The 12236-nt window shown below is 40.5% G+C and overlaps 1 protein-coding gene across 1 annotated transcript in view; it reads left to right on the top strand.

Annotated features, from left to right (window-relative positions):
* Positions 1-5783: 5783 nt before the first annotated feature.
* LOC109911435 (nuclear pore membrane glycoprotein 210-like) overlaps positions 5784-12236 on the top strand; it is a 129943-nt gene continuing 123490 nt past the window's right edge. The window contains exons 1-3 of the mRNA XM_048612679.1: positions 5784-6032; positions 10393-10529; positions 11158-11289. Coding sequence (XP_048468636.1) covers positions 5875-6032; positions 10393-10529; positions 11158-11289 — 427 coding nt within the window. The 5' untranslated portion in view covers positions 5784-5874. The remainder of the gene's footprint in view (positions 6033-10392; positions 10530-11157; positions 11290-12236) is intronic.

The raw sequence follows: 12236 nt of genomic DNA, 5'->3' as shown, positions 1-12236 counted from the left end.
AACTGTGGCTGAATGGTGTCCCATTGCATTGTTTTGAGTCACACTGAGAAAACAAGAGGATTTTGCCAGTTCAGTTTATTTATAGGGCTAAGGGCAGGTGAGTTTTCTCCAGTAAAACATGTTTTCAGACAAAGGGTGGTTATGAACAGAATCTTATAGGGATCTGAGCAAGGTGGGCTGTGTGGACATAGAATCATAGAATCCTTACACTGTGGAAGCAGGCCATTCAACCCATCGAGTCCACACCAACCCTCTGAAGAGCATCCCACCCCCTACTCTATCCCTTCCTTTCCCACCCTAGACGCTACGAGCAATTTAGCATAGCCAATCCGCCTAACCTGCACATCTCTGGGAGGAAACCGAAGCACACGGAGGAAACAACGCAGACACAGGGAGAATGTGCAAACTCCACACAGGTGGTCACCTGAGGCTGGAATCGAACCCGTGTCCTCGGCGCTGTGAGGCAGCAGTGCTAACCACTGAGACTGATCAATTATCTACCAGTCCTCTAGGGCACCTCTCACATCCAATTTCTGCCCCATTTTACCACACACCATTGCTGAAACAACCCATCACCCTGAAGATAGTCTGGAATTAACCAGCTGCTCTTGTGCTTGTGCCAGAAAATCACTCAGTCTGGAGCTGCGCTGCACAGTAGCCACATTTGCCCTTGAGGTGGCACTGGAAAATTGGCAGCCCACTTTGCAGGTAGGGACCTGGAGATGTTGCTGGACTGGGTGGTGCTAGTGTAGGGCTTCCTTCCCCCACCCAGGACCAGCAGTGGAAGACCTGACAACAGACCACACTCCACATGGTACAAGGTCACCATTCAAGTAAAGCAGTCTCAGCTGTCTGGAAGAATGCCCAAACAGTAGGGAAATGTCAATGATTTTCTCCATTCTGCCAGCAATCATGTCACTGTCTTCTCTCCAGCACCTCACACTGAATTCCTGTGACTGTACCCTACACCCACCAAGGCTCATACGCTTCTATTCTCACTAATGTCTTCAATATCATCCCTACCTGCTACCATCCACCCCAACCCCCAAGATCAGTAAGCTTGCATGCCCTCTGCACTGCCTACTCACTCACTCAGTACACCTTCCCACCTGCATCAATAGTAATAGCTGTGCCATCCACTTTCCCCTCCCACAGAATATAGAACAGTACAGTACAGTACAGGCCTTTCGGCCCTTGATGTTGTGCCGACCTATTGTCCTACTAAAATCAATCTACCCTGCATACCCTATATTTTACTATCCTCCATATGCCTACCCAAGAGTCGCTTAAAAGTCTCTAAAGTATCTCTCTCCACTACAGCGCATTCCACACGCCCACCACACTCTTTGTGTAGAACCTACCTCTGACATCTCCCCTATACCTTCCTCCAATCACCTTAAAATTATGCCCCTTCGTAATAGTCATTTCTGCCCTGGGAAAAAGTCTCTGACTATCCACTCTATCTATGCCTCTCATCATCTTGTAAACCTCTATCAGGTCACCTCTCATCCTTCTTCACTCCAATGAAAAAAGCCTTAGCTCCCTCAACCTTTCCTCATAAGACCTGCCCTCCAGTCCAGGCAGCATCCTGGTAAATCTCCTCTGCACCTTCTCTAAAGCTTCCACATCTTTCCTATAATGAGGTGACCCGAACTGAACACAATATTCCAAGTGTGGTCTAACCAGAGTTTTATAGAGCTGCAGCATAACCTCACGGCTCTTAAACTCAATTCCCCTGCCAGTGAAAGCCAACACACCATACACCTATCAACTTGGGTAGCAACTTTGAGGGATCTGTGGGCGTGGACGCCAAGAACCTTCTGTTCCTCCACACTGCCGAGAATCCTGCCATTACCCCATAATAACTACCTCTCTCCTATTCCATGAGAGAAAGAACCCATGAGTGGAAAGACTCAAGATGGGTGGTGTGCTGTCCATCATTTGGCTTTTACTTGCTAATGAGGAGAGGAGCACCCTGAGCAGGGCCTGGACTGATACCAGAGTCTCCCACTGACTGACTGTGCCGGGAACCCCTGAGTGAAGGCTACTTCCTTTGACGTAACTGAATCCTGCTGACAACTATGACAAGTTTCCCATCTTTCTGTCTGTGCTAAACAGCATGGCAAGATAGCAGTAAAATGAGCCTGGTAAGTTTGGCTGAGAGGGAGAAACACAAAATAAAAGCAAGGCAGTACAAGACAGAGATGCTGTGAGCATCCAGCTGGGTGAAAATTAATGGGCACAATGACAGCCAGGGACATAGCCTGGTCCAATTCCTGAGCTGGGTGAATGTCTCTAAGTGCATGGCGTCCTGTCAAGAGCATTACAATGATAGTTACCAGTGCCAGCATTTAAGAGAACTGTCCTGTAAATGGGTCTATGATGTACCAGGAGGGTTCTTACAAGCTGATACATGTGGGATGCTAATGTCTATGGACATGGGGTGTGTGTGGCATGTTCCCATGAAGTGTGCCTATGATATTGGTGCCTGGTTTCCAACATGGAGGTCAGTTGGAGCAAGCATTGAGCTGAATCTTCCAAATGCCTAATGTGTAGCTTGTTTGATGAGTTTGATAAGAGTGGAAGCTGGCTATTACTGAGAGGATTGTGTTTTAACAAGCATTAATCCATGTCAATTGGCATCTCACCAATGCTTAGCGAGAATTTCACCACACTGATCATGAAAATGTAAGTTCTTTGCACTGTCTTACCCAAAGTCAAATAAATTGATTTACCAGATTTGCATTAATGGAACAAAAGGCAGAAGTTAAAAGTGCCAGTGTTCTTTTAAGGTACCACTTATGGTCATTTCTCTTTATTACTCTATTTATAAGTTACTAACCACTAGAGCAGGAGCATCAAGTCAGGGGGCAAGTACAATCAGAGAACAATGTGCATTGACTGAATAGAATGAGTAGAATATGTCTCCTTAAAATGGTGGAAAGATGTAAATTGGGAATGGAAATGGGTGAAAGAGTACCAGGTTGAATGAGTCTAGGAAGAGCTCTTTCTTCATCTACATGGAAGGCACCAATGCGACTGGGAGAAAGAGTTAAATGGGTTCCTCAATATTCTAGAGACAGCAGTATCAGTGTAGAGGCAAAAGTGGAAATGAGTTTGAAGAAGCATATCTATGTGAACTGAAAAGGGAAGGGGAACAGGTTCTCAGGCTGGATCGATGAACAAAGATGCTTTTGTGAACTTGCAGAATGAGCTGGGGTGGCAGCATAAGGTGGAGTTGACAACAGAACATCTGGTTTAACTGGAACAGAGAAGAAAGAGAATGCTTTTCACCACAAATTTGAAGCAGAATGCAGAAATAACCCATGTTGCTAGGGTCCATTCTACAATTGGATTTGACAATTGTGTATATATCAATATCTAACATTACATAATCTTGTAATTTTATGAAAAAAAGTTATGTTATTTGCCTTCTGTTATGACCAGGTCAGTTGTGGTAAATCAGCTCCTCACTGTTTAAACCCCTCAATTAACTACAATAAAGTTCATAAATTCTTTTTAGCAAGCATCTTTATAATACTTCAATTGAAACATAGTTCTCGTCAAAATTAAGGAGCCAATTACAAGATTTCTTGAGTGTAAGAGAGAAACTTTATTATTAACTTCAAGAAAAGTAATAAGATGTCATATTAAACACACACACACACAACTACAGGTTACAAAAGTTTAAAAGAGAGCATTGTCTACTTCACAAAGGAAGATTAAGGATAGAGAGTTTGGAAAATCCTCAAAGTCTCTGAGATGTTAAGTTTTAATTTAAGACCACTTTTGTTTAATGGATGTCTTGTACTCTTAGCTGTAAAATTTGTAGATATCCTTAAGTTCTCAATGAATGGATATTCCTCCAATTTCCTTTATCACCTGGTGCTGATTTTTTTCTAACAGGCTGAGAGAAACAGGGCAAGATGGAAAGAGAAGCCTTCCAATTCTTTTATTATAAACCAAATTTCTACTCTGTTCAAAAGCTGTTGCCTGAAATGTGGCTCCTTTGTGTATCCCATATCTGGCTTCATTGTTTTTTTTGACACTGGATAATCTGCAGATGAGTTTCAGCTCAATATACAAAATTCCAGAAATTTATAAATCAAACACGAAATACATATCTGAGTAACTGGTCATATTGGTATTGAAATCTATAGCAAAGGCCCATCAAATCTGTACCAGTCAAAACCAACCACCTAACTAGTCTAATCCCATGCTCCAGCACTTAGTCAAGGGTCTTATATGCCTTGGAATTGCAAGTGTTTGTCTAAATGTTTCCGTATATTGTGAGAGACTCTGCCTCTATCACTGTTACCGGCAGTGAGTTCCTGATTTCTACCACCCTCTGAGTGAAATTTTATTTCTTCAATCCCCTCTAAACCTCCTGCCCCTTACCTTAACTCTATGCCCACTCCATCACCCTACACCAAGGGGAAAAGTGCCTTTCTGTCTACCCTTTCTTTGCCCTCATTATTTTATACATCTCAATTATGTTCCCCTTCATTCTCAACTTCTCCAAGGAAAACAACCCCATTCTGTCCAATTGCTCTTCAGAACTAATACTCTCCAGCCTAGGCAAAATCCTGGTCTATCTCCTCTGCTCTTTCTCCAGCGCAATCACATCCCTTCTATAATGTGGAATCCAGAAATGCACACAGTACTCTAGGTGTGGCCTAACCAACTTAGACAGTTCCAGCATAACTTCCCTGCTCTTCAGCTTCATGCCTTGGCTAGTAAAGGCAAATATCCCATTTGCCTTCTTAACCACTTTATCTACTTGTCCTGCTACCTTAAGCTAGCAGTGGACATGCACACAGAAGTCCCTCTAATTTTGTGCTTCCCGGGGTCCTACCGTTCATCCTGTATTACCTTGCCTTGTTTGTCCTGCCCAAGTGCAACAACTCACAACTTATTACATCCACAGACGCTGCCCAACCTACTGAGTTTGTCCAGCAATTTTCTGTTCTCATCAATTGTCCTAGTTAACGTTTCAGTGCATCCAAACCTAAAATTGAATTGGTTCAATGCTAACTTCTCTGGGTTGTGTTTTTCCTCACCTTTTCTAAACAACCTGTTAAGATTGTGTTGTAGGGCTCTGGTGGTGCAGTAGTAATGCCCCTACCTTTGAGCCAGGAGGCCCAGATGCAATAACATCTCTGAGCAGGTAATTATAAAAATCTTCAAACATGTTGAGGGGGGCAGTAATCCTTCTGCGTTCTGATGAAGAGTCACTGGTCTCAAAAATGCTAACTCGGTTTTCTCCCCACAGATGCCAAGAGATCTGCTGACTTTCTCCAGCAATTTCTCTTTACGTTGTAACATATCTCTGCAGCAGGTATGACTTGAATCCAGGCTTCCTCCTCACCTACAGGTATTTTCCAATCAACCTGTTCACCACATATTATTACAGGAGCAGAATGGCACTCAGACAGAGGGACATTACCACCGCACTAGGAAAGCTCTCCTCGCCTGTAGGTATTTTTGAATCAACCTGTTACAACCCATCTCTGGAGCAGGGAAGACCTGGGCTTCCTGGACCATAACAGCCCTATATCCTCCTGCAACCTGGAGCTAGTCCCACCCACTGTTGCTGGGCGGCAGTCTCCTCCTCCCAGCCTGTGGGGGTCGCTGCAGGGGGATGGCGGTGTGTGGGAGGGGGAGCAAGCACGTGACTGTTCCCGCGCGTGTGGGAAGGATTTCGATTCTTGTCAGGGTTTTTATTTCGCGGTTTAAAAGTCGTCAATCTCCACATTCAAACCCCCCACTCCCCCGAAGGAAAAGCTCTACTCCGTCGAACCGCGGTCTTCTCCCCGCACGGCCACCACCCATATCTGCTGTGCATTTAACGTGCTCCTATCTCCAGGGTGACCAATGGCGACCAGCCTTTGGGCCTGGCTCCTGTTCGTCGAGGCCGTTGGTTTCCGTTATTCCGCCGGGACCAAGCTGAATGTGCCCAAAGTATTGCTGCCTTACTCTGCAACCGTGAAGGTTAATTTTACCCTGGAGGCCGATGAAGGGTGTTACCTATGGTGAGCTCCCTCATCTTCAAAAACCACCTTCGTGATTTTGGTGGGATGGAGACCGCTGCCTGATGGTTTCACTCCCGAATAACCTTATGGTCAGTCAATTTCATGTGCTCCCAAGCCAAATTTGTAAACAAACCTAAAATAAAGAACTGAGGATGCTGTAAATCAGAAACAAAATTATAGAAATTGCTGGGAAAACGCAGCAGGCCTGGCAGCATCTGTGGAGAGAGAAAGTGAAGTTAACATTTCAGGCTCAGTGACCTTCAGAACTCCTAACTTCTATTTGTTGATGACTTTTCAAGCAGAGTCTAAACATTAATTAACAGGACGTCATATATTTGACATCCACTGTGATTAACACTCCTTTTCCAGTTTGCAAAATGACAATTTGAAACCTCTATTCATCAGGCACACTCAAGATTCTTGGGGGACTTGACAGGGTAGATGCAGAAAGATGTTTCCCCTTGTGGTGGAATCTGGCACCAGATGGCATTATCTCAGAATGAGCGATTGTACATTTAAGAAAGCAACAAAGTGGAATTTCTTCTCTCCCAGGGTCATGAATCTGGAATTCTTTACCACAGAGGGGTGTCCGGGCTGGGGCATTAAATGCATTGAAGGCTGAGATAGGCAGATATTTAAATAGTAAGAAAATCAAGGGTTATGGAGAAAAGACAGGAAAGTGAGGCTATCAGATCAGCCATGATTTCATTCGGTATTGGCACAGACTTAGTGGGCTGAATGGCCTACTCTGGTTCTACAACTTACAGTCACTTTGTTACTCAACCATTTTTTTGGATTTCTTGCCTGTTCTAAGGTGACGCTACAAACCATCTCCTTGACCATGCTGGCTTTTGGTTACCTGGCCTAATAACTCTTAATGCATCTGCGTCATTATTTTGTACTATAAGCATCCCTACAAAGCACCCTGATTGTTTTATTACATTGAAAATGCTGTATAAATATAAATTGTTCTCTTATCAACTTGTTACATACTTCAATTGCATTTCAAAGTTCTGCATGAATGTGGGTACTTTTAGAGGTTAGGTTTCCGCAAGCTCAACTGAAAGATGGTGGCCATGTTTAGAAGGTTGATCTTTAAAAGTCCAGATTATAGACTGATGAAAATAAGTGTTATGCAGGTGACATAGGCTGTGTTGAATTTGGATTTATTCTCTCAATGCCAGAACAAAAACTTAAAAATGTTGCAAACTTAGTTTCAAATTGTAGTTTTAACTCATTTCTATCAATAAAAATCAAAGTTGGTTGAAATTCACAAATTTACCAACATCATTAAAGACAAATAATGCATTAAGTATGTTTCTATTAAAGGAGCCACACCAAAAACCTCAATATCAGCCTTTGCTTCTTCCAGCTGCTGACCTTTTGTCTTTTAATTTTTCTTTGCAGCATTTGCATGAAAACTCACTTATCTCCAGATTTGGATCGGCCTGTGAGCTTGTATTTATGTTACAGTTTTACAGTTGCTGTAAATAAAACAAACCACTGCATGCACATTAAAGTTTTATTGTACATGGTGTAGGGCTATAAAGATGACTTCAGTCTCTGCTAAAGCTGGAAAAGGACCAAAAGCAATTGTACAGTTGCTCTCTTAAAAGAATCAAATGTTAATCTGGCTGATAAATTACACATGTACCTTTGTTGAAAATCATCATGTCACTAATTTATTGTCTTTCTGGGATCAATTTTCCAGAAAAAGTTGAACGTTTGTGATCTTTTGCCTGGTAAAAGATTATTTCTGTCATTAATTACCCTGGACAGATAAGTGTTTCTTGATAATCAGTTTTAAGCTTGCACTTACCAATATAATATCTTGTCCATAATACATGAAACGTGGTTACAGGTTAACCTGGTTTGCTCAATTTATAAGAATTGTTAAAGTTAGTTTTTAATACAAATTTACAATCTCGGGATTTATTTACTAGAATGGAAAATGTTCATCTCCAAAATATCTAGGTAACTTCAGAGTAGGATCAGACTAAGGATAACTTGTTTTGAATATTGCTAAAATAAAAAGCACTAAGCAAGGACTTAAAGCCAAATGGCCACCTACAGCTATTTGATGAATGCTTCTGGTTTTTATTCCTTATCCTGTTAATTTGTATGCTCACCATCAGACGTTCATTTTGTGTTCAGCCAAATTTTTTGACTAAATTTAAAAGCAAAATACTTCAAATGCTGGAAATCTGAAACAAACACAAAAATGCTGAAAAATCTCAGGAGAGCGGGCAGCATCTATGGAGAGAGAAAGCAAGTTAATGTCTTGAGTCCAGTATGACTTGTTCTGTTCTGAAGAGGGTCACACCAGACTCAAAACATTAACTTGGTTTCTCTCTCCACAGCTGCTGCCAGATATCCTGAGTTTCTCTTGCATTCTCTAAATTTATTGCTTATTGTAGCTTTGGTCATTTACTTGCCAAAATGATAAGACAGTACAATTTTTAATGGTTGTGCACAATGGAAGAATTGGAGTTTGGAGTCTTGTTTCTTTTTCAACCAGTGTGCAATCCAAGTCAGTCTTTAGGAAAACTTTGATGAGGTAACTGTGTCAACCAGCACACACTTGCGCTTGCTGCATAGGAATAAAAGAACCTAATGTTTGCTGCAGCATAAAGAATCTAGTCCTCACAGCAATAGTAAGATGGTACAGATACCCTTATGAGCAATCCCCACTTGCCTTCATTTTTTACCTTGTCAAATACTGGATCCAAGGATTTGTGCATTTTGATCCATGATGCTATCAAAGCATATACAGCTCATATTTCGATACAGAAGCATTTTGGCTTATAAAGTCTTGAGCTATGTGAAAAGTAAAGGACATCTATATGTCCGTGTAGAAGTTCAGAATTTATTGTACAACAATATGCCTGGAAAATAGCATAATTAGTTGAGTCAGTTGTAGATATTATAGGGTCATTATGGTACAGAAGGAGACCATTGGCAGTGCTAACTCTTCAGAGCAATACAGTCAGTTCCATTTCCCTGCTCTTTCCCAATAACCATGCAAGTTTATTTCTCTCAAGTGCTTATCCATCTTCCTTTGAAAATCATTGATCATCTCTGCTTTCACTGTACTTGTAAGTAATAGGTTCTAGGTCATTACCACTTGCTGTGTAAAGTAAGTTCTCCCTGCAACGGACCTAACGAAGAAAGATCATGCGGGAAGGCACCAAACACATTGAGAGACACATTGGAATAGACAGAGACTAGGTTGAGACATCGGAGATGGCACAAACCTATGAAGCTGACCCTTCAGTTGTAACCTGCCTGATTATATCACTCAGTCTACAGATTATGCTTTGAACATATCAGCCATCTAAGAACTATTCTAGCATTACCCAGAAGCAAGTCATCCTCAGTTCCAAAGGGGAGACTAACAAGAAGAAGGAAATTCAATACTCAATGTTGACAAAGTCCATGATCCCATATGCTTTGATAACCACTCTTTCAAAATGTTCCACCACTTTAAGATATTAATGTGCATTATTCTTTAAATATGTTTTGGCCACAATCATTTTTGTTGTTGCAACCTGCAACAGAATGCTGCTCTGTTGGAGGTACCATCTTTCAGATGAGGTGTTAAACAAAGGCCCTTTTGGCCATGCCAAATAGACTTAAAAGGTCCCATGTCTCTATTTGGAGAGAAACAGTGTGTGCCCACCACTTTTGAAGCATATCTTACATAAGCTTTCCATTTTGTGTCCTATTGATTGCGTGCAAGACATTGTCTTTTTAATTATATCGTTGATATATTTAAATCTGAAAAATGGACAAACTTTTACATATAGGATTTAACTTAGGCTTAAAGTTAGCAGAATATTAACTGCTTAAAGTTTCAGAACATACTTAAAATTGTTAAATTTTACCTGATATTGTAATTCTACTGATTCAAATGTTGGGCCTACAAATCTCGTTTTGATGCTAGTTACAGTCAAGGTACTTATTAACAATTCAATTCTATTTTTTATTTTATTTTAAGTGAGATTATAAATTCTAAATTTGTGCTGAAATTCGTGTTGCCTACTGAAAATGTGTAACTTGACCATTAGGTCTTGCACTTTAATGGCTAGTCTATAGTAAATGTTGCAAAGTAGCTTGTGAAAGGTGATCATTTAGCTCAGTTAGCTGGACGGTGGGCTTGCAATATGGAGTGATGCCAACAGTGTGGGTTCAATTCCTGTACTGGTTGAGATTACTATGAAGGATTCTCTTTCTTAGCCTCTCCCTTTGCCTAAACAATCACCAGTCGTCTCTCTGTAATGAGAGAGCAGCCCTTTGGTGACTTACTGTACTAGTAAAATCAGTAATGATAGACCTACATTGTTTTATTTTCATGTTACAGGTTTTCAACACGACCAGATGTAGCAACTATTGAACCTATATTTCAGAATGATACTGAATGTTCAAATACAGCACTGATATCTGTTCGGTCAACTCAGCCTACTCGCCTCACCAGCATCATTATAGCTGAGGAAACAGGTATACATCATTGTATTATTAATTCAATTATAGGGTTAGTATAAATTTGGTAATACAACTGGAAGACTGTAATACTGTACAGAATTTTGCATATGAAGGAGTGGACTTTCAAAATCCTCCCCTCAAAATCTAGAATACCAGCAGACGTTCCAACATACTGTAGGTGGTGAAATCCATTTGTCTGATTTGGATAATGTTGGCTTGTTTTAGGTCTTTGATTTAATAGGACAATGAGGAAGAAAGAAGATGTGAAATAATTAACATAAAGGAAGTACTGAGAGTGCAAACCTTTTTCCTTTTGCTTTAAACGTCAGTAGATGTAGGTTGTGAAAGTTTGTTATTTTGGGAAGTAGAGTCAAATTAAGACAACTTTACATTCCCAAAAAATATGGCTTTTTGTGTGGTACTTTTCTGCGTCTGAATTTTTTTATGTGTCTGAATCAGCAAATCAACTTTGTACATTGTTGGTTCTGAATGGAATGTGATGCTAGGTGATGGAGGAAAGTGACAAGTAATATCACTTTTCATGTACAGATAAACAATAGAACATGCTGAAATTCACCACCATTCCATTCAAAATAATTGGAAAAGGTCTGCAAGGCAATCATGTTCTTTCCTTTTGTTTCAGTGACAGGACAAGTGTTGCGCTGTGATGTAATGGTTGATATAATAAATGAAATTGAAATTATATCAACAACCCGGGAGCTGTATGTTGATGACTCGCTCTTAAAATTAACAGTCAGAGCATTGGATGCGGAAGGTATGAACGGCACTTCATAACCCTATAAATGTGTTTTTATCACATCTATAACAATGTACTTTGAAAAAAAAGCTCATATCTGATGTAGAGAATATGAAAGTCACAATTTTACGAAGTTATGTAGAGCATAAATGACCAGTTCAGCCCATTTGGTCTGTACCAATACTTATGTTCCATGCAAGCCTCCCCCAACCCTACTTTGTTTCATCCAGTTAGTATATTCTTCCTCATTTCTTTGTCTATCTTCCCCTTTTGAGCACATTGCTAATGACATTGGCATTAAAACTAGCAAAAGGGGCAATTTTTGGCATAAATTAATATTGCATTAATACTTACTACAATAAAGTTTCATTGCCCTCTTTTAAGTAATAAATATTTTTAATGTTTTCATGTATGCATCTAAACAGTGTCTGGGAAGGGTTCACACCTATGGCTTATCATGCCAGTTAAAGGTGGTAACAAATGAAAGAAAAGGTGTAATTGTAAGAAAATGTTGCAAAGATTAGTGATGGACTGGAAGATTGGGAAAATTTTAGAAACAGAAGAAAAAGAATGAATTAATAAGAAGGATGAAGAAATTAGGGATTGAACAAAAAAAGCAGTAAATGCTTCTACAGTATATTAAAAAAGGAGAGAGTAGCTAAAATGCTCATTGGTCCTTGGAGTGTGAGACTGGGGAATTAAAGAAATTGAATAAAGACTTTGAATAAGTACAGTGTACTTTGTATTTGTGTTCACCGTGGAAGGTGCAAAAGCTTCTCAAGAATAGTAGAAAAACAAGAAGCAAAAGGAAAGAGGAACATAAAGAAATCAGGATTGCTAAAGGAAAAAGCACTGGGGAATCTAGTGAAGGCAAAAGCTGACAAGTCCCCTGGACCTGATAGCCTGAATCTGAGGGTCTTGAAAGAGGTGTATATGGGGATAGTGGACGCATTCCTTGTAATAGT

The sequence above is a fragment of the Rhincodon typus genome, chromosome 26 (genome assembly GCF_021869965.1).
Source record: "Rhincodon typus isolate 14 chromosome 26, sRhiTyp1.1, whole genome shotgun sequence".
Lineage (NCBI taxonomy): Eukaryota > Metazoa > Chordata > Chondrichthyes > Orectolobiformes > Rhincodontidae > Rhincodon > Rhincodon typus.
The sequence above is the reverse complement of the archived record's forward strand: the minus strand, read 5'-3'. Positions and strand labels throughout refer to the sequence as shown.